Source organism: Sceloporus occidentalis, unplaced genomic scaffold (assembly GCF_023333645.1).
Source record: "Sceloporus occidentalis isolate IW3139 unplaced genomic scaffold, rSceOcc1.0.p SCAF_5, whole genome shotgun sequence".
NCBI lineage: Eukaryota > Metazoa > Chordata > Lepidosauria > Squamata > Phrynosomatidae > Sceloporus > Sceloporus occidentalis.
In genome coordinates this window covers 54637300-54660417 of record NW_028316985.1, presented here as the reverse complement: position 1 = coordinate 54660417, position 23118 = coordinate 54637300, and the positions used below count along the sequence as shown (strand labels likewise).

Here is a 23118-nt window from a genome sequence, read left to right as displayed (position 1 = left end):
ATCATAGTTTGCTGTACTACACAGAATAGAGATTCAGCAGGCTGATAATAAACAGTTACAATGGGACACTTTCCTTGCAGTGATGGAGTAAGTGCTTTTGTAATTCCTAATTTGACTGTTGCTATACTGTATCTTAAACACATATTTGCTATTTTAGCAAGTTTGTAATTAGGCAGCTTTAGACAGCTATGAGAAAGGACCACTGTTCTTTCTAACAAACTTTAACCAAACATGAGAAAGGACCACTGTTCTTGTGGCTATTTTGAGAATGGAGGAGGCTTAGACTAAGGAGGGTAATAATATGAATTTTATACACACACACACTCACAGAGAGAGAGAGAGAGAGAGAGAGAGAGAGATGGGCGGGGTACAGACGGGCAGGGGAAGACGTCTTGGAGGTGTATTCTGCTGAATATGGAGCCTCCAGACCGCCCGCCCCGGGGGCGTGGCTCAGGAGATGGGGCTTCCACATGGGGGGCAGTGAAGACGCCTCACCTGGGGCCGTTTCTGACCCGCAGTTTCCAAACCGCCACCTCGGAGGACGCTGCAAAGAGAGAGGCAGCTTCTGCACGGGCGGCCAAAAACTGGGCTTTTTTTTTCCTTTGCCGGCTGGCGGATGCGCAGCTGCGCAGCTGCAGCGCTAAGCAGCGGCGGCAGAAAGCCTATGGACACATTTAAAGTGCCCAAGCCCCTTTAAAACTTTTCCCCCCGCTCTGCCCAAGAACAATGGTGGTCTCCTGCCAGCTGGTGATCAGCTGGTGTTGGCATCCTTGTCCGCTTGCACTTTGCCAGTGTCACCAGCATCATAGATGCCTCCTCTCCTTTGGTCCCCGCGCTCTTGCTGAATTTGCAATGCACAGCCACAGCTGTCGCCGCTGCCACTGCTGTCCCCCTGCCATCCCCCATCACCTCCCTTGTATATATGTAAATATTTACAGTTTTAGCGTTTTTTATTGTTAGGTGAAAATGGCACAGGAATGTGTGTAGGGGTTCACTTTAAAGTCCAAACTTTCCAAGCAGCGCATGCGTACATGTTGCTCTAGGGTTAGGGTTAGGGTTAGGGTTAGGGTTACGAGTCTTAAAATGCGCTGCAGCTGTGCTGCAGCTTCCACACCTGCATGACAGCTGACGCTGCAATTAAAGCCTCACTGCGCATGTTCCAGGACCCCGACTCATTATGCGACACAGCAGACACGGAGCTTTTAAATGGGCAACTTAAATTAGCAGCGTAGCAATTCTGGCGTACCGGTGCAGCAGCTTATAGACGGAGCTGAGCAGCTGCGCATCAAACGGAAAAGAAGCGGAGAAAAGCAGCACCTTTTTAATGCCGCTTCTTCCCGCTTGGGGCGTGCGGGGGGCGTGTTCATGGCGGCATTCAGGTAAGGCCTGTCTGAAGGCTCTACCTTCATGACGTCATGAATACACCCCTTTTTGCCCGTCTGTATCCCGCCATGGTTCCTGAATTATGTCAGGCCTAAGGCCATGGCTACATCTGCATTGCAGAAATAATGCAGTTTAACACTACTTTAACTGCTATGTCTCAATGCTGGGATTTGTAGTTTTGTGAGATATTTAGCCTTCTCTGTCAGATAGCACTGCTTGAACATTTATATTTGCCACAACAATGTATAGATTCCAAGATTCCCTAGGATGGAACCATGACAGTTAACATGGTGTCAGACTGCATGATATCTGCAGTGTAAGTGCAGCTCATATCACGTTCATGTTACTAAAAATGTAGTTGGATTTGTTTTTGTGGTTGTTTTAAATAAAAATAACAGAATATGTTCATAACCCCTTTGGATGAGAAAACAATAATGCACTCATAGCATCCAAGATTTCTATGTAACCGCTAAAGTTGTTTGACAGGAAAATTCATATTTGACTAATTGTATGAAAACGTTGGATCTCAACTTAGTCATACATAGAGAAGCCACACTGAAATCAAGTATAACTAAGTCTGTTTGAAGTTGCTCTTCTGTTCCTTTGATATGTTTTGTGTTTGTTTATCTCTTTAAGAAACAAGCAGAATTGAATATCAAATAAAAAATATTGGGGACATTTTGAACTTAACAGCTCACTGAAGTTGACTATGTACAATAGAAGCACTCATCAGTATTTTATAGGCTCACTCTGTTGGAAACAGATTTGCCAGTTTAGACAGTTTAAGTCATCATCAGTGACAGTGGCATATAGTTAACCTGTGGAATTCAGCACTATTGCAAATGCCAAATGCATAGGGGGATATTTAAAAACAGGGTTAGACAACTTATCAGTGAAGAGGTCAAGTAAAGCTGCTAACAAAAGTGTTCCAATCTAAATGTCCAAATAGCAATTTGTCATTCATTCCAGTGTGTTAAAAATAAAAGTTATGAAGGCAAATACAAAACTCCCATGTTTTCTTGCATCCCTCTTTCTTTCGCAATTATGTTGTCAAATGCTAGTAAGAATTGGACCCAGATTTTTCTAAAAACAATTTTCTTGAAACAAAAAACCCAATATAATGAGTTTTTTCTTGTTTACCTTTTTAAAAAAAGTCCATTAAATAAAAACAAAATAGGGATGGATCTTTTTGTAAGAGAAGTATTTAATAACATAATTAACTTACATTGTTACAACATAACCCACCCCAGTCAGTTTGGATTACTGATTTATGGATCTTTAAAAAAAAGCAAAATAAGAAAAATGTACCATCTTTCAGAATTATATTGAGCAGAATTCAACCAAGGCTGCTCAAATTACTGGGAAATATAAGCACTCCACTTTTTAAACTTTCTGGAAATTGATTTTTCTTCTTCTTTTAACTCATTGCTACTCTATCCTTACTTAGTTTCACTAACTTTGCTGTATCTTTTCTTTTTGTTCTGATCATCCTGTCCTTCTTGTCCTATTTGCTCTGTGTGTCCTCCTTCTTGGTATAGTTTTCTTTCTGATACTTCACAGTTTCCTATCTCCTCTTTGGCGGCTGTTATGAGACAACATTAAGAACATAGCTTGGGAACGCACAAAAGCAGAAAGCAATTCCAGCAGGATAGTACAGGAAGGCATATAATAGGGAGAACTGATAGGCTAGCATGATACTTTGAATCAATGATTATTGAATTTTTATTCAGGTTCAACATGGATATACAATGTGAAGATATGACTCTTTAAAAACATAGTTTAATTGAACTTTTCTTTCAGTGGTTTGGCGATCTTGTGACTCCAGTATGGTGGGAAGATGTATGGCTAAAGGAAGGCTTTGCTCACTATTTTGAATATGTTGGAACTGACTATCTCTATCCTGGCTGGAATTTGGTAAGCCTGTGTTTCTTCTTTATTTTATCAAACCAGTAGAAATGATGTTTCCTCTTAATACTGCTGGATAGTATAAGAGCGGTAAAAAGACAGAGGCCAAGCACATATTTACATACAGACGATCCCAGATTCAGATCCTAGTATCTGGTTAAAAGGACCTCAGGTGGTAAGGCTGTGAAGGGTATACATTTGAGACCCTATAGACTCCCTTGAGGTCATAGCATCAAAAGTAATGAACTAAACTGAACAATTTACTGATAGTACAAGGCAACTATGTGATGTATTATCAGAGAGCATTGAAAAATGCCAAATGGTGTGTGCAAATATCAGATGTTCCATAAAGCAAAATCAGAAAGTGTGAAATCATTTGACAGTCCTCCAAAATGTATTCTTCCATTTACTATAAAAGGAATAAGGTCATGCCTGTCATAAGCGAAAGTGAAAATATCTCCTGCCCCTACATTCAAGACATTTCAGATATGAATGATAAAGACAGAGGACTAAATCGATCAAGACTTTCTTTCCTTCTCTGCTGCAGCCCTACCTGATGCTACAAACATGTTTTGAAGGATTTTCTAGTTCTTCAGATTAAGCTTTTGGGGCACTGGGGGGCTACAAGAGGGAGAGGGTCACTCATCTACTGCATTGCCTAATAAAATCAATTTCCCATAAACTTCTAACTTGCCACTGGATACTGTGGAGAACACCAAACACCCTTTCAAATTCAACCTCCCCTTAAATCTAGTCTCTTATATTTTCTTTCATTATTAGTGCTGTCTTTCATTTCAGTTATCTTAATAACAAAAATAGATAGAAGCAATTCATTTAAGGTTTCATAAAATTCCATGGACTAACTGCTTCCTGTTTGGCCCTTAACAAAATATACGTTTTGTAGTGGTTTTCCTCAGAAAACATGTTTTTATAGATTCTGTAAGAATATGTGTGCATAAGTGTTTCAGACAGGCTTTGCATTGCATTCCTCTGATGCTGAGAGTTTATGACTTGCCCAAGGCAACCCCAGTGGGTTCCATGGCTAAATGAGGATCTGAACCCTGATCTCTCAGAGTTCCAGCCAATTCAAACCACTGCACTACATTCACATTTTGCCTTTCTTTCTTTACCTGTTCCTCCAAGGAGGCCTCTGGTTTTAACCTGTTTCTGTGACATTTCAGAATGCTTGTATTTACCAAAGAATAGAAATGTTGCTTCATAGAACATAATTCGTAAACGTAGAAGAATATGTTTTACTAGCTTCTGGAAATCAAAATAACCATATATTTTCAGAGACATTTCTGTAACAATTTTACTTAATAGCTGTTCTCCATACTCAGTAAGTATGCAGTAAGAGAAATGTTCTGTTCCTGGTAGAGACTCATAAGTGACTATAATTTAAATCTTATCAGGCCCTTAAAAATATTGAGGATTATTGTGTACTGTGTATGAAGGAAGCATCACCACACTGTGTTCTAATCTGGGAGTGAATAGAGTGAGAGCCAGCATGGTGTAGTGGAAAAATATTGGACTAATTTGGGAGACTCAGGTTCTATTCTCCTTGACTTCAAATGAGCTTGGCTTGAATGCTGACTTTGGGCTCAATTTAACATAATTCACAGAGTTTCTATGATGATACAAGTGGGGCCCTTTATGCTACTTTGTATTTTTTCATAAAAAACAAATATAAATTAGCAAACAAAACAATACCCAGTAAGAAAGTACAACCAAGTATATGGATAGGTTCTAGAAATCTTAGGTTAAAGGCTGCTATAACCAGGGATAGACCTAAGCCGTATAGGGTTCTTATAAAGTAATCCATCTCTTTCAAATTTTTCTTTGGTTTTCTTCTCCTTCTATGCTTCTCAGTGCAATCCTGTGCCTCTCTTTTTAGTAGTAAGAAGGCATACATAGGGCTTTGGGATTTATTTTCAGATAAGTGTATGTAGGATTGTAATCTTTAAAAAAATGATGGAGGATGTTGGATTGGAGTCAAGGACTGTACAGATCTCTGGTATTGCTGCTACTTCCAAGTAGGTCGAGTTCACATACTTTTTGTCCTTGAATGTGTGTGTATTAGTAGAATAGAGTGGAGAAAACTACGACAAAAGCAATTGCTGGTGAGTGATTTCCCCTTTCATCTATAAAATACTAAGTGTCAAATGCTTTAGCAGTCTCTCCTTCACTCAACACTAAGAAGGCATTTCACAGAGCTCAATGGCGTTCTTCCTTTCCTTTGCTCTGTAAGAGTTTGGCTTTGCTGACAACTTTATTGGATGAGTCGGGGCAGAGTACATCAATAATGGCAGTTGCATTGAATCCTTCTTTCTTGTCTGTAAAAAAAGAAGAAAATTAAGAGGAAGGCTACTTTGTCTTTTCCATATCTGTGCGTCTTTCCCACCTCCTCCTTTTTTTTAAATCCCTCATTTCTACAGATGTTTTTTAATCACATATCTCTAACATATATTTCTGGAAGCTATGAAAATAATGTTTGTCTTTATAGAGACAAATAGGAAAAAAGCACAGCAACTTTCTTTAAAAAAAAAATATAAGAAGGAGGAAGAACTCAATGTGAGTGCCGTCACTGATGTAATCTGCCTTGACTCATTCAATAAAGTTGCTAGCAAAGCCAAAGTTTTAATCAAAGTTTAAGTATAGAGCACCAATAGTCATGCGAATATCCTTCATCTTTCCTTAAGTGATTCAATGCAGTACATCACAGTGTAGTACTCCATGCTCTAGATGATTCTGTCATTTCTCCCAGAAACTGAAACTAGCTTAATACTGAAATATATGCATATCATCATTTTCTTTTTATAAAACCTGTGCTGAGCAGGCTTGTTTAAGCATAAAAATAAATATTAATGGAAAGTCATTAAACTAAAGTTCATTAAACTAAATGCGCAGTGCATTTCAAAGTGCACAGCCCAGAACCCTGATGAATGGTCCCAATTGCCTATCTCCTTCATGAGCAGGATTAAAATAATAAAAATGAAGGTTGTGATTAGCCTCATGCATATCTTTGACTTAAGCTGCTTTCTGAAACGTTTATCTCATTGAGTAAAATGTTCTGACACTTTGTGAAACTCACAAGACAAATCAGAAATGGGGGGGGGGGGAGTTCTGGAAGTAGATATTTTAAGATATGGACTTTAAAATTTTCCATTATTATTTTGATATATTATATTGATTATATGGTTGCCTACTTGATTCTTCTATTCCATCATGCTATCTCAGCATGGTGGGAGATCTAGGTTCATTTTTTTTCACTTTCCTTTCAAAACTACCCCTTTTATCTCTATTCTTGGTTAAAGTCCCCAAACATTCTAAGAGAGAGGCTTTTGAATTAATTCTGCATGTAGTTTGGCATTTTTCTCCAGTAATGATGCAGTTACATAAATCTACCATTTGTTTTTCTGATTTTGCTATAGAAAGAAAGCTTTCTCTGTGAATCTGTGAAGAAATCCACTCTCAATATGGCAGGAAACAGTGAGGTATATAAGACAAAAACTTAGAGAACATTTGCCAACTCCGTTAAAATGCTTCTTATTTAATGTCAGTCCTTTACAATCAACTGTGGGCACAGTTCTGAAACTCTGGCTAGATTCTTTATCTATGAGGAGTATTTCATTTTAAATTGAGCTATCCTGGTTCCCATGCTAGAAAAAAGACAGCATACAGTAGGCTCTTGATATCTCCTGGGATTTGATTCCAGGACCTACCGTGGATTCCAAAATCCATGAGTGCTCAAGTCCTTGATATGCAATGGCATAGTAAAATTGTGTCTCTTGTATAAAATGGCAAAATTAAAATATCTTTTATTTTATTTTCTTCTTTCTTTCTTTCTTTCTTTCTTTCTTTCTTTCTTTCTTTCTTTTTTAGTGTAATATTTTCAAACCATGGAGGGTTGCATCTCTGGATGCAGAATTTGTTGCTATGAAGGGTGAACTGTATAAATAAAATGTTTTCCCTCATCTCTTTGTTTAATCTTGGGTGGACAATTTCATCTTGTAGGGTGTAAGCTGCATGACATATCTCAATTTTCCACTGCATTCCCTCTTAAAATCACAACAAAAAATGTTATCACATCACTTATTGTTGCCATTTTGAGACAGACTCCAGAAGAAAATTATTTGAGGTTAGTACAAGTTTAGTACAAGTAGAGGGGCTTGCTGAGTGTTTTGGACTAAAAATTCTTATTAAAAAAATGGTGGTCTTTGCTGGCCACAAAAATGGGGTTCAGATACTGCATGCAGTGCTAATCTCAAGTGATGATTCTTTAGTGTCCTGACCTTGGGAATTAAAGTTGTTAGACTTATTTGTTGTCACTTAGGAACTGAATCTGCCAACACTTCGTATGATAGCTGCTCAAATGCTCAACCATCCTGATACTTAAATGGGGAGAAGAAAAAACAACAAATATTTGAAAATTTGCAGACCTTTCCCAATTCTAAGTGCTGGGTGCAACCAGTGATATAATCTCAAATGTCGTTACAAGGAACAATGATCTGTTAAATATCTGCTAAAGGAGGCTGGTATAGTGGGGAATCTTGAACTATCTAATTCTTGTCTGTCTAGAAAATTTTCAACAGACTATTCCTTGATTTTTAATCTTGGTTTTTGAAAGATATCAGATTCTGTTCCAGTTTTATTAGCCATAAAATATAAAATTTTGACATTGTTACCAGATAGACCCTCAGATCATATGAATCTAACTTCGGCAAAATATTGCATTAAGGAAATGGGACTCAAAACCCCACTTTCACCAGAACTCTTTAAAAGGAGAAGTTTAAGTCAAGCTCTCTTACCCCAAATGTGATATTTCCTATTGGTATCATTTCCTGTCTGTAATGCATTATTTGCCAACTGCAGGACCACCTATTGGCAGAGATAGAACCTGGTCTTGGGGTATTCAATGTTTAAATTGTTTAATCAGGAAACTGGAGCAACTTGATGCTGGTAGATAATAAGAGTTCAACTATAGGATTTGACCAAGAAAACACTTTTCCTTTGCTTTCCTAGGCCAGAGATTCAGAAGTGTTGCGATTTTTTTTTAGCGTAAACATGTGCATCTTGGCAGGGGTTTATTTCAGATATGATCATTTCGTAAAACACCCTTTTTATTCCCAGTGTTTTAAAAAACTCTGTTTTAGACAAGATACAGCTGAATATTTTATCATGAATATAATTTAAACAATGGAATGACCTTATTAAATATTATCCACATAGGTTTCTTAATCTCTGAATTGTATGAATAGTTGTCTCAGAACAATGACATTCTTTTAACATTCAGCCCTTTGATCTTTGATGTATGCTAATCGTCAGTTATAACTTACATTGTACTATTCCTTTTGTTCTCATGTTGGATACAATACAGTTTCTGCCCCTCTTTTAAAATTCTTTTGTCCTGCAATTTCATATTCTGTTTCGGAAACTATTTTTGTGTATTTGGTTCAAGTACTGTATTATTGTCATGCTAACTATCTTAAGTTTGTTTATGCCCCAGTAAGTGTCCTAAAACCAGGAGCACTGACTCCTAAATTACATTACCATTATCATGATTCATATATAATAAACATCTTTGAAGTTTGATAAGAAGAACAGATTATTTAGAATGAATTAGGAACTTAAATTGACTGAAATGGCTCTTGTATATGTGTGTGTGCAGTTAATCATTATAAATAAATGCAAGCAGAAAATATTAATAATCTTATTTCACATTTATTTTAACAATTGCTATTCTGGTTACACTTACTAATAGAGGTGTAGACTGTACATTACTTTTATTTATTCATTTCTAACTATAGGCTGGCATCCTAATCTCTGTTGGAAAATTACATAATTGTAAACTGACTTACAATCATGTAAAGCTGAATTGTGCCTTTGTGCATTGCTCATATTTTCAGGAGGGAAATAGAGCTGTAGCTACATCATCGGGACCATTGTGCAAGTAGACCTCATAGTATGTCCATTGCCTAACAGCCCTGTTGCATAATGTGTCTTGTTGCACAATGCATCCCAGTGCACAACATGTCCCAATGCACATCTTTCACAGTCATGTACATTGTCACAATTCACTAGCATTGTTATGTATTATGTCATTGATGTAGCTCTGTCATCATAAAGTTACACATCATAGCTTCTGATGCAGGATATTTGCCAAAGTCTTTTTACACATGAGATCCAACATTGTTTTTCCACTGACAGAACTATTTCCATCAATGGAACTGGGAGAGGAGCAATTTATTTCTAGGAGAGGGGCATTCTGCCAACTGAAAACCTGTTCTGAGGAGCTGCAGCAGGGATGGTTAAAAAGTCCTGCCGTTGAAACTAGTCCTATCATGATAGCCAGCATCTACTAAAGAAACACTGAATTTAAGCCAAAAGTCTTTATATTCTTAATAATTTCAAAAGTGTGTGTGTGCGCGCGCATGAGAGAGAGAGAGAGAGAGATTTCTTCCCCCCAGCAATCTTAGGATAGTTCCCAAAAGCTTCACATCTCCTGCAAAGTCCTACTTTTAATGTCTCCAGACCTGTCATTCCGTGTTAAAATTCATGCAAACATGATGCTTTGATCACTCTCCCAGCTATCCTCACCCCATTCCCTCTCCCACATCTTGCTTGATGCAAAGATTTAAATAATTTGAACTTGTTTATCAGAACATTTTGTACATGGTTGTGACCTTTGGCCTAACCAAGTACACTGGTGCCTCGGGTTACGAAATTAATTCGTTCCGCCATTCCTTTCGTAACCCGAAAATTTCGTAACCCGAAAGCACTGGAAAGCCTATAGCTGCACTTTGCAGCATTTGAATTTCGCGCCGAAATGAATTTCGTAACCCGAAAAATATTTCGTAACCCGAAACAGTTTTTGCCAATCCAACTTTTTCGTATCCCGGAAATTTCGTAACCCGATCATTTCGTATCCCGAGGCACCAGTGTATTTCATTAATATGGGCAGCATCCAGTTGTCATGTTCCTCTGGCTGAACAATCAAATCCAGTGGAACTTGGAAGGGGATGATCTCCCCTCCACTACAACTCACTGCACTAGCCCAAACCTGGTTCTGGGGAGCTGACAAACCCTTCAGAGCACCTTTCCTAGTTTTCATCTAAAAAGTGAGGGAGGGATTTGAGGTGACAACCAGCAAAACATGGGATCATCAGATTTGATATTATTTTCTTCTTGGAAAATCTGGATACATAATCTTTGTGGGGTGAACTAAGTGGGAAAAGCAACTGTAAGACCTGATTAGCTTTCACAAACAATGTGATAAGATCTGGAAATGGTTCATTTTCTGAAGAGATCCTACAGTTGCTCAAGAATCTTTTATTATTGTTTTGTGCTTTTTTGTTATTGCTGAAATTCAATTACTTGGACAGTTTGATAAGAAAATCAGGTGCATTAGCTAGATAAGTGAACTACTTTCTCCTACTTTCCTCCATAAAACATAACTGTCAGAATCTGCCATTGTCTCTTTCACAATCCTTAAAAGCAGTTCAGAGTGTAAATGCTTTTGAAATGTAGCCAAAAAGGTCTGTGTTCCCTAGATTGCATTACATATTCATTCAGTTTTCATAGGTTTGAACAATACCATGCTGGTGGGTAACTGTTAAGCCCCCAGTATTGTCCCTGCTTCTCTTCCTAAGAGGATGACTTGGCTCTGAAGTAAAGGGTGGAGGAAATCCAAATCTCATTCACTAAATAGAAATGCTTCTTTTGAATCATGCCATAACATGTTTTTCTTTGTTCTTAATTTATTAAATCTGACTAACCTTGGTCCCAGGATGACTAGTGATGGCATACACATTCACTCTCATTCACACATCATTTTATGAATGTTTCAAGACAGTGAGTTTGTACCAACCCACAAACTCTATATGTGCTTTCCCAGCAGCTTCATGTAAATCCTAAAAAGTATACAGGAACAGTATTGACCTCTATGGGCTCCCCCAGGCTAATGGCCAGGAGGTAGAACATACTCCACCATCACATTCTGGGAAGGTTCAGCCGAACAGCACTGGAATCATGGCAGCACAGTGCCCCCAAATCTCATGTCAGCCAAATATATCAACAGGTGTACATCACTTCAAAATATCTGCAGTATTAATAAACATTTTAATAATATTTGTTATTTATTTGTTTTATATAATTTACTAACAGCTTGCCTAGTGCACACGCATACGTACTCTGTATGTACAGTTTGAGAACTTGAGATGATTAATTCATCTCTTGTTAGACAGTAGTTATGATAAAATGTAGCCAATTAGGGAAGCATGAGTTTGAAAAGACAATAATTGAAAATGTAGCATGAAATAGGCAATACGTATATTTGCATGTGGGAAACAGTGCTGTCCCTTTGCGATTCCCTGTAAGGTTTTGCTTCTGATGATAGTCACCTCTACTTACAAATACATGTTTATATAATCCTATGATTATTGCCTTCCCTCATTTCTAAAATTGCCATAGCACTCCTCCAAAGATCTCTGGGAATTCTGATTGACATGTAAAGATTTAGCAGGAGCAAGTTCTTCACACTGGCTTTCTGACTATGATGCCAGCCCATCAATCCACTGGATACCAGTGTGCAGCAATATTTTGTAAAGGTAATGTGTGAAACTGCAGTCTTTGCAGCTTCACATTTTATTGACATAACTGAAAATGTATCAGTGTGTTTTGCTGTATTGCAGGAGAAACAAAGGTTTCTGACAGATGTCTTACATGAAGTTATGCTGCTTGATGGCCTGGCTAGTTCACACCCGGTGTCACAGGAAGTACAGCAAGCCACAGATATTGACAGGGTGTTCGACTGGATTGCCTATAAAAAGGTGGGAATAGAAAAGTGTACATATGTTTGTTGGATTTTTCTGGTATTTATTACTTCCATGTCCTGTAATGTCTACAGTTCAGAAGTATTTTGCTCTGTTGGTACAATAAAAAAGGGGTGTTTTGACTCATTGACAGCTAGTATGGCAAATACCATTCTTGTTTCTCTTTTATAGCTAGTTAAAAAAATGAAGCAATCGACTTTTAAAATTTGATACAGATTGAGTCTCTCTTATCCAAAATGTATGTGATTGAAAGTGTTTTGGATTTTGGAATGCATATATATATACTTAATAACATATCTTGGAATTGGGACCCAAGTCTAAATACAGAATTCATTTGTGATACACACACACACACACACAGATCTTATACACATAGTCTGAAGGTAATTTTATACTATATATTTTTAAAATTTTGTGCATGAAACAAAGTTTGTGTACACTGAACCATCAGAAAGCAAGAGTATCACTATCTCAGTCACCCATGAAAAAACTTTCATTTTTTGGAGTATTTTGGATTTCGGAATTCTGGATAAGGGAGACTTGACCTGTACTGTATCAAAAACTTATCAAATCAATATTAGTCAGAAAATTCTGCATAAAACAAATAAGAAGGTGTTTAATAAATTATAGAATATGAAAAAATGCAGGACTTAAATTAGAGCATGTTGTGATTGTTGTTTACTGTGTCATTTAAAGAATCTTCCCATTATGTGTGTATTATATGGCATTGCCTTCAGAAGAGTTGCTTGATGAAAAACAGAAAAAAGATTCAGTCTATTTATCTTAGTTAATAAGAATCAATAAAATGCTGCTGTCAGTAATAATGAGTCCTCAACCAGTTTAATTTTTTATTTATTACAATGTAAAATGTATATATTAACACTGTTTTGCGAAAAAGAGGGATCACATTCTGGGCACAATGGTGAGTAAAGTCTGATGTTACCTAGGATTAGGAGGTTTTTCTGTATCATGTGCCTCACCTCTGTAAGTCATCCCAAATAGACTTGATCTGCAGGCATCTTAGTGTCTTCTGATCTCTTTTCTCTAACTATTTTGTTCCATATTTATCTTACCATTTAGCCTTTATCCTACCCTTAACTGGCTCTGCCCTTTCTCTGAAATTCTGAATGACATTTTTCCACATCCACTTTCATTTGCTTTACAGAAGCTGCAGTATTGCTCAGTGTTTTTTAAATTTATTCATCCTCCCAGCAATTAGAATATTATTAACTATGTATCATAAACTATCATAGCACTGGGGTGGGCAAAGAATGGCTCCAGGACAGCATGCAGTACACCCCAGTGCTGTCTTTGCAACTTTTGTACCTTCCAAGCTGCCCTTTTTTCTTTCTATTAAAAGGAGTGAATTGTCTCTCCAGGAAGTCTCCAGTTCACCATTTAAGTGGTCTGGAGGTCTCTGTCCTGTCCTACGCATATTAACTTTTTTAATATCATTTTTTAAAAACCAGATACGTAATTCTGGTCACTTCTGGTTTTCTAGTTTTTTAGGGATTTCTTTGCAGTCCAGATGGTCCAGGGTAGAAAACTGATCCTTGCACAGACCACAGTTGTCTGCCCATATCACAGCATGTCAGTGCTTAAATTAAGCTCTTGATGGATAATAGGCAGCAGATATTTCTGAGACTTTTTTAAAAATTACAAAGCTGGTTTGATTTATACCTTAAAAAGCACCCTAGATTTCTGTTGCTGTTTTTACTTCCTATCCTTAACTTTCCTCTGATTGCATTTATATTCACGGGAAGAAAACCCCTCTAAGATATATTTTTTCCTATAGTTTTAAAACACAGTTTCTGTCAAGACTGTCAGTGTTAAAAGTCCCATTTAAGATTCTGAATAAAACCATCCATTTATAGGTATTTTGGGGTATTCTCTTGATTCTCCTTTCCTTTGGAAGGAAACATTAATATTCTTGCTACTCAGACAGGGACGTAGCCAAGGGGGGGGGGAGTTCTTGGGGTCCGGACCCCCCCTTCCGTTAGATAAAATGAATGGTGTGTGCTGCTGCGCCGCCGCATCCAAGTCCCATTATAATGGTGGCACTTAGTCTGGACCCCCCCCTTCCCAAAATCCTGACTACGTCCCTGACTCAGATGTCTGTGGGCCTAAATGTACTCGTCATTTTTACTTTGTGCTCTCGATGGCTACACTTGTGCAGAAACTTCATGATGCAAAGCTCTCAGGGAGCATCACTTAGGTTCAGCATCAGAGTGAAATAGATACCCTGGAACTTGGAAATAATGTATCCATTTGGATTTTTGTCTTCATACCATTTCAGTAAATCCTTTAGCAATATCATGATAGTATTTTAGAAATTAACAACTGTTGTTTTTAAATCTATGGTCAAAAATATCATTTAAAAACTTGTAATAAATGTTGGACAGTAAGTTGTATTGATAATACTTTATCTTTCCTGATGCTCAATGAAAAATGTCTGCATACCTCAAATGGAAGAACATTAAGTTGTGCCTTTGGAATGATAGGATTTGTTAGTCTACATATGCATTAGTGGAAAAAAATAAATCTGTTCCATATATTCCAGGAGGGGCATGTTAGCTAAAAAACTATGGAACCAGGAGCTGGAATTTATCGTATGCCTGAGTAATATGCTTGTGCAGTGCAGCTATATTGAATAAATTGCAGGGGGTGGGGTGAGGTGGTCCCATTTCACAGTTTTTAGTGGGTTCATGCTATGGCTTCAAGATGTATTTGTTAAAGCTGCCAAGTGTGAAGCATCCTTCAGGATGCATTGGCAACTGTGATGATCGTCATATTTCACATAAAGTCATGTCATGTCATTTCATTGCTTTTTCTTGTGCCAGGACTCCTCATTTCTACAATTATGCTATTTCTTCTTTGTTGATCATATGCATTTTGCACTGTTGCCTCTGAACAGTGAGATCTGCTTGTATACTTTAGCAGGGCAATCTTTGTTTGCTGATCTCTGCTATCTACTGCTTTCCTCTACATATATTACCCTGTTTCGGAGGACCCCACAGTTATCAAGTAGCTAGGGATAGTCAGGAAGAAAAAAAGAATGAATGCTCTACTTTGCAGTAGAAATGCTTCTATTAGTGTTAAACCACCACAAGATAAAAACCTTAAGGATGTGTTAACTTCAACCTCAGTTATTAAGGCACATATTTTCTAGAAAGCAGTAGTAAAAACCATCTGGACTGCAAAGCCCTCCCTTCAGCCACCATCTTGGGGGGAGAGAGGCAGGCTAGCTCCAACTGCCTGCCTGAAGAAGTGAAGCCCTCCCTTCAGCCACCATCTTGGGGGGAGAGAGGCAGGCTAGCTCCAACTGCCTGCCTGAAAGAAGAAAAAGCCCTCCTTCCGACCAACATCTTGAGGGGGAGAGAGGCCTGGCCTGAAAGACTAAGAGCCCTCCTTCTGACCATCATCTTGAGGGGGAGAGAGGCCTGTTATGTTTTATTTTGACTATGTATTGTACTTGCTGTTGTACACCGCTTTGATCTAATTTGGAAAAGCGGTATATAAATAAACATTATTATTATTATTATTATTAATTGAGGGTGGCCCATATATGTTCCATTGTCTCATAACTTTAAAATGAAGGTTAAAGCATTTCTTGTATTTGACTGTAAAGACTTCATTGTGCATCCAGATATGATTGGCTATGTGGAGCTGCAACATCTGTCTATTTCTTGTGTGATCCCTTTTAAATTATAACCAATTTTAGAGGTGGGGGGGAGAGAGCCCAGCCCAAAAAAGGACACCAGAGAAGCAGTAAGAGAAGAAAGCAAGACATGAAAATTGATACAAACTAATCCTTCTTTTTAACCACAAAACTTTTCAGATATGAAAATTCAACTCAACTTGATTTAATAGAAGTTATTGTTAGTCAGAGAGTAAAACGACATAAAACTATTGAATGTGCACTGACTTAACCACTGACCAGCTACTCTAGGGGAGGAGTTGAACTATCAAATTTGAATGTAGTGCTTATTTTCTCATTTTTCTTTTCTTACTATAATAATTTATATAGTTTAGGCCAATTATTATAAATTTCAAAATATATCAGAAATCAAAAGCATGATATGCTGCCATGATAGCACCAGGAACAATATGGCTCAACCAAGCCAAAACTGTTTTAAAATGTGTTCCATTTGTTGTTGTTGTTGTTGTTGTTGTTGTGTCTTCAAGTCGTTTCCAACTTATGGTGAGCCTAAGGTAAACCTATCATGGAATTTTCTTGGCAAGATTTGTTCAGAGGAGGTTGCACAGTATTTAAAAAGTAATTATCTCATTATAATTATTTCAAGTTGACTTGTTCTTTTTTCTTTATCTTATGTTACTTTTGTGAGGGCAAAACAAACAAACATTATAATTGATAGGAAAATGATAGAAAATTGGAACCCATCAAATACTATCAGAGTAGAAGCTAAAAACTCATTACACTAGTAACCCCCTCCCCCCAAACTTTTATCTTGTTATATTTCTTTTAAAATATAATTGTATTACCTCTGATTTCTAATTTGTTATTTCCAGGTTCTGAAGGAGGCACTGGCAATATGCTCAACTTCTTTGTCCTCCCACTTTGGCAGATGACACAAGAAAATAGAGTTGGTGTAATAAATGACAGCAACTTTATTAGTTGACAGGAATCTATAACATGTGAACAGGATGGGACATGTGGACACTTACTTCTGGGAGGTTCGATTAAGCCAGGCTTCCCATAGGGAACGACTTCCTGACTCTGAATTTCAAATGGAACTTCTCACAGTTTTCCATTGCCTGTTCCTCTGAAGGGATCTAAGGATCCCAAGTGGCACTGGTTAGCATTTTTATAACGGAGTTCCAACATGGTACAAGGAGCCACCACATTCTCCTTCAAACTGGTAAGAGACATGTGAGTAAGATTCCTCTACCTTTTGGGGATGTCTCAGAAATCCCATCAAAGAAGCATGTCACCTAACTGATCACCTCCACCCCACCAAGTAATAAATAAATAAATAAATAATATTTCTTACCCATCTCTCCCCAAGGCTAGGGCTGGGGTAGAACACAGATTAAAATATAATATATAACTAAATGCATAGAACTATTCAAACACATTGGCTAACACACATATACATAAATTGAAACAAATCTTTACACATTAAAATCATCCATAAATTTAAATTTATAAATTTAAAATATACCAATTTAAAGTTAATAGTTTACTTGAGTGATGGGAAAGCCAACTCATTTAATCCACTGATAAGAAGAAGATGCAGCCCAAAATGTAGATTCCAAAAATCACAGTTTTCATTGGAGAGGTATATTTCATCCTTTCTAAAAAGTTATGTCTTAATGTGAATACTAACCAGCTGTGGAATATAGACTCCTCCCACTTGGAGAATCCCTTTATGCATGCCCCTCTTTACCTGGCATTGAGCCCTGCCAACCTTCCCTGGTTATATGCTTCCCTCAACATACATTGCTCTAGTCTGTTTCTTTTCTTGCTTGCCTCTAGCACCCTCCTGTTGCTCGAAATGCAGTAGTCCATCCTTATCTGCAGTTCTTGTTTCATGGTTTCAGTTACCCAGGATCACTGAAAATATAATGTAGCTGTGATTTCACTCTGTGCAATTTCAGCTACTACAGTCAGTCATGGTCTGAAACTACTACTGGTATAGGGTTCGATACTATCCACAGCTTCAGGCATCCACTGGGGGTCTTGGCACATAGCTCTCCTGGATAAGAGAGAAATAATTGAGTTTTATACTGCTTTTACATGGTTCAAGACCATGGAATTTTTAGATCTGTAGTTTGAGAGAAGGCTAAATGGCTCACAAAACTATAATTTCCAGAATTCCAGCATTGAGCCATAGCAGTTGAAGAGGTGTCAAACTGGATTATTTCTGTGGTGCAGATTCAGCCTAGAATTATTCCATTATAACTGGCATTTTTGATAACTGTTAATTTACTTGCAGGGGTATTTTTAGTGAATTGAGCTAGTTTGATGTTTAAAATTTGTTAATGAAGGAGTGGACATCAGGATAAGTGTTTAAGTACTATTCTTATCCAGCATTGCACTTGAACTTCAGTGATGGCCCATCTGTGTAAATAATTTCATCAACCTTCTGTGTTTGCCCATCCTTGAAGATACTGTCATAAGGCTGCTTAATGAAAAATATATATTGTGCTTTTGTCCTTGTCAGTGGTGTCAGAACACATAACAGAGGTCCTATTGGAGGGGCCTAAATGAAACTGCTGAAATAAATGAAGTCCTGGCAACATTTTGTCTAGACAACTAAGCAGGTTGTGCTTTATTTTAAAATCCACAGTGTGGGTGAGGAATATTTTCAAGTATATTGGAAGGGCATGTTTATTTATATTTATTTCCTGATAAATCTGATTTACTTTGACACAGTCATATAAAACTATAGAAAAACATTGACCTCTAATATCCTAAAGCACATACAGGCTTCCAACACTAGAATAAGAGTTGTAACAGGGCAGAATACCATCTGTTTCCCATCTCCTGTTGAGAATGTGCTCATACTAGAAAGACTCTAGAATGGATCTTTAGGAAGTGGAGCAGATTTTGAAGAGAAAGAAAAAAAAGGAAGAAAGAGAATGTGGAGACAGATGTTCACATTAGGGCGCATTTGTAGCACCTTTGAGACGAACTATGCAAAAGACGTTGAAACATAAGCTTTTGTGAGCTTGGTCTACATCCTCAAAAGCAGGCCACGTCTACATTTAGACTTTCTCAGAAGTTGATTAAGTCTACAAAAGTGAATGCTACAACTTCTTTCATACAGTGGTAGAATTCAAAGATATAGCCATGTTCGTCTTAGGATCAGTATGTAGAGAAATCTTGTAGTACCTTTGAGACTAACTGAAAAAAAAAATGTTGGCAGCATGAGCTTTCATAGACTAAAGTCTACTTCCTCAGATGCATTTGGACTTTTTTCACACAGTTATGGGCTGTACAGATGAGAAGAAAGGAGCGTCCAGGGGCTCCTTTCCATGCCACTGCCAAGGTACCATTAGCGCCTTGGAGTAGCATGGTGATGTCTCTTGTGCACCATGCCATTTGGGTGCAGACACGTCATCAGTGAGTGCTGCGTGTGAATGCACTTGTGCCAAAATGGCACCCAGAGAGCAAGGAGCGTGCAGATGCTCCACTCTCCTGAGCCCTAATTTCATCTGAAGAGCGCCACAAAGTGGCAGTCTGTATCGGACCTTAGTCTCAAAGGTGCTACAAGATCCCTTTGCTTAGTGATATTCCAGACTAACATGGCTATGTCTGAATTCATATTTGGGTCATGCTAAACTTCACAGGTAAGTGTCTTGCTGGAATAATGGGCTGTAAATTGTAGAACTGTATACTTCTGTATATCTTCCCAAAGTCTTCTGGTGCTCTTGCAATGTGCACCTGTAGAGCAGTAGCCTAGAAAACTGTTGTGGATTGCAAGGCATAAGTTTTTCACTGCTTCACCTATTTCTTCCTCTTTAATTCCAGTAAGAAAAATTGTGGAGAGGGAATCATGAACTAATATTATCTTCATTTCTTCATTGGCCTTGTATCTGACCATTTTACTATTAATGGCAGATAAATTTAAAAAGTTACTCTAACAACATTAATGCATAACTTAGGGCCAAAACACACTGCATAAATAATCCAATTTGAGACCATTTTTACTGCCCTGGTTCAGTGCTAGGGAATCCTGGGAACTGTAGTTTTTGTGGCACAGCTCTCTGAAAGAGAAGGCTAAATGTCTAACAAAACTACAGTTCCCAGAATTCCCTAGCATTGAGCCAAGGCAAATAGAGTGGTGTCAAACTGGATTATTTCTATGGTGTGTTTTAGTCCTTTGATAGTTTATATTTTATAAATAATAAATAATAATAATAAATGCTTTATTTGTATACCGCCCTTCTTCCAATCAGGGGGGTGCACAGCATAGTAACAAATACAATGTACAATATATAAAAACGATAAAACAATTTAAAATATACCTTAAAAACAGATACTAGCCAGCTCAACATTGGCTATCCGGGGGGGGGGGGGGGGGGGGCTAACTAGAGCTCGTATCGGGGAACGCTTGCTTAAACAGGAAGGTTTTTAAATCCTTCCTGAATTGGTCTAGGGAGGTAGCCGAGCGGAGCTCTATGGGCAGCGTATTCCAGAGGGTCGGGGCCGAGATGGTAAATGTCCTCCTTGCAGTGGAGGCTAGTCTTGCCCCAGGTACCCTCAGTAACTGCTGCCCAGATGTTCTGAGTGTGCGGGGCGGATTGTATGGGGAGAGGCGGTCCTCAAGGTATCCTGGGCCCAAGCCATGTAGGGCTTTGTAGGTTATAACCAACGCCTTGTATTGCACCCGGAAGCGAATGGGCAGCCAATGCAGATCTTTAAGTACAGGTGTTATATGACTGGCCCTGGATTGTTTTCCAATTAAAAATTATTATATAGTCCAATCAAAATTGTGTTTGAGATGCATATTTACTGTAGAATAAAGACCTAATTTTTTTTTAAAAAAACCCTCCTTTGATAACTAATATCCTGCAGTTTTCAGTTTTCTATTTTAAATGTCTAGGTTGGCTTTAAAAACTTGGATAATTTTATTTATTAATTAAAATATTTCTATCCTGTCCTTTATCCAAAGCTCTCAGGGCAGAATACACTAACATCAATTTAAAATAATAAATAATTACAAAAACTTAGTATATAGACTGGTTTTTCATAGATAAGGAGCTATGTCATAGAATCTAATACTTCTACATGTGTGCTTCAATCAACAAAGTAGGTATGTTCCCGGGAATTACTTCTTTAATCAAAAAATTGGTTCCAGATGCAGAAATAACATAGGAAGAACAGGAGTAGGCTCAGCATATTATAACAATTTTTTTATTCAAAACCAAACAATATGCACATGTGAAATGAAGCAGTCAGAAGAACACTTGGATGCTTCTTCCAAAGTGGTTGACTTTTTCTTTCACTATCTTCTACTTTTCCTGTGATGTCTGCTTTGGTGGTCAAACCAATAGATATATGGTTCTTTAACATGCTGAAGGTAGCTTGTCAGGTGGGCTTAGCTGTTTTCTCTTTTCTGTCTGTTTTGCTGTTCATGCGTGATCATTATGAAATTCTGGATCAGCTGCTGGGTAACTTGCCTATTGTAGACAGGCATACACAGCTACAGTAACATTGGCTAGAGTAGAATCCTTTTAAAGCTTTTATTACTGCTGGAATCTAGCACCAAAAGTTTCTTTCTTCAACCTTCCTTCACCATCTTATCACTGCTGATGCTACTCAAAATGTCTAGCTAGATAGAGGACAAGGAGGAAAAGGTAGACTTTACAAAAGATTTCATAAAATTATCTTCTTTGTCAGATGTGTTGTTAACTGAGGCAGTCCGAATCTGTACTATTACTAACTATGCAGGCAGTTCCATGGAAATTCTAAGTGTCCTTTCAGCATCCCAGTCAAGTAGCTCAACGTAAGTAGCTCCATATTACTGTTGAAAATGGGGCTACAGTGTTTTAGCTAAGGCTAGTCAGTGGGTTTTGCTGAACCCATAGTTTGTGTCCTTAATAACTGTATTTTGCCACGAGAACACATTTTTTATGTGTATGATAGACAAATATAAAATATAGACTTGTTTCCTCCAGATATACTGTCAGATTGTATTCATGAAGCTTCCCCTTCTGATCATTTTCTTAAAGATTTATTCTATCTTTAGCATGTCAACATTCATTCCAGAGAAGAATTGTTCAGTACTGTAAACTGTACCAGGAGGCAGAGCTGCATTTTCTCATTCTCTGTCAGATAGATTTCTCTGTGTTTTCTCAGATAAATCATAGAGCAGTCTCTTAACTATTCCAGCAAAAGCAGTGTCTTTTCCTCTTGTGAAATATTGGTAGAGTTCTTGGTGACATCACCATCTATTTCAGAAGCAGCATGCAAACACTTTATTTAATGAGGGACATGATCTATAGGTGTTCTCTACTGAGATGGCATAAACTTCCTTGGTGGCCTGGTGAACTGTAGGCATATCTAGGGTACCATATGCTGTGCAATTACCAATGCAAACGCTTTCTTCTTTCTAGGAGATTGTGTTGATAAGCATTCATACTTACAGTTTCCTCAGGTAGGATGCTGTGCAATCTGCTCTTCACATTCTTTCTTTCTAGCTGTGTTGTCCACCACACAGCTTAATTTAAACATGTGGAAAATTCATACTTAGGGCATGCACTTATGAGAAAGGACTGCACTTTTGCCAGACTTCCTTAAAATTCTTTGGAATCTTTGTAATGGCTGGTGTTGGCATGAGTAAGGCAAGAGCCCAGCGATTATGCTAAGAAACGTAATCAACTCCAGAGTTCCCATCGGAGCATATTAATTAAAGAACCATGACTCAGAAATAAAATGATTCTTTAAAGAGTAAAGTGAACCTGCTGGCAATTGCTTGATTGGAAATGTAGAATACTTACAACTTGCCCTGTACGTAGAATCTGGGTTCTGTATTGATCTGGAGGGCCTAATCCATTCAAGTCCTGCTGAATGTAGGTTCAGAAAATATACGGAAGTAAGACTAATTCACTGAGAATCCAAATCATATTTTTAGTGGTGACAAACAGATGGAGTCATAGAGTCATAGAATTGGAAGAGGCTTCATGGGCCATGGAGTCCAATCCTATGTCAGTGCAGGATCTCCTGCTACAGCATTCGCAGCAGGTAGCTGTCTAGCCTGTTTTTGCAGATGTCCAGAAAAGAAGACTCCAGCACCTCCCTAGGCAATTGGTTCCATTGCCAAACCATTCTTACTGTCAAGAAGGTCCTTCTAGTGTTTAATCAAAATCTGCTCTCCTGTAACTTCAGATCATTAGACCTGGTCCTATCTTCTGGCACAGCAGAGAGCAGGCCAGCCCCCTTCTCTCTGTGGCAGCCATTGAGGTATTGAAAATTTGCAAATCATGTCATTCTTCAGTCTTCTCTTCACCAAGCTGAACACACCCAGCTCCT

General features: G+C 38.0%; 1 protein-coding gene across 1 annotated transcript in view; it reads left to right on the top strand.

Moving 5' to 3' along the window:
* LOC149312169 (thyrotropin-releasing hormone-degrading ectoenzyme-like) overlaps positions 1 to 23118 on the top strand; it is a 298564-nt gene that overhangs the window by 149886 nt on the left and 125560 nt on the right. Inside the window, exons 6-7 of the mRNA XM_089524096.1 lie at positions 3184 to 3297; positions 11979 to 12116. Coding sequence (XP_089380222.1) covers positions 3184 to 3297; positions 11979 to 12116 — 252 coding nt within the window. The remainder of the gene's footprint in view (positions 1 to 3183; positions 3298 to 11978; positions 12117 to 23118) is intronic.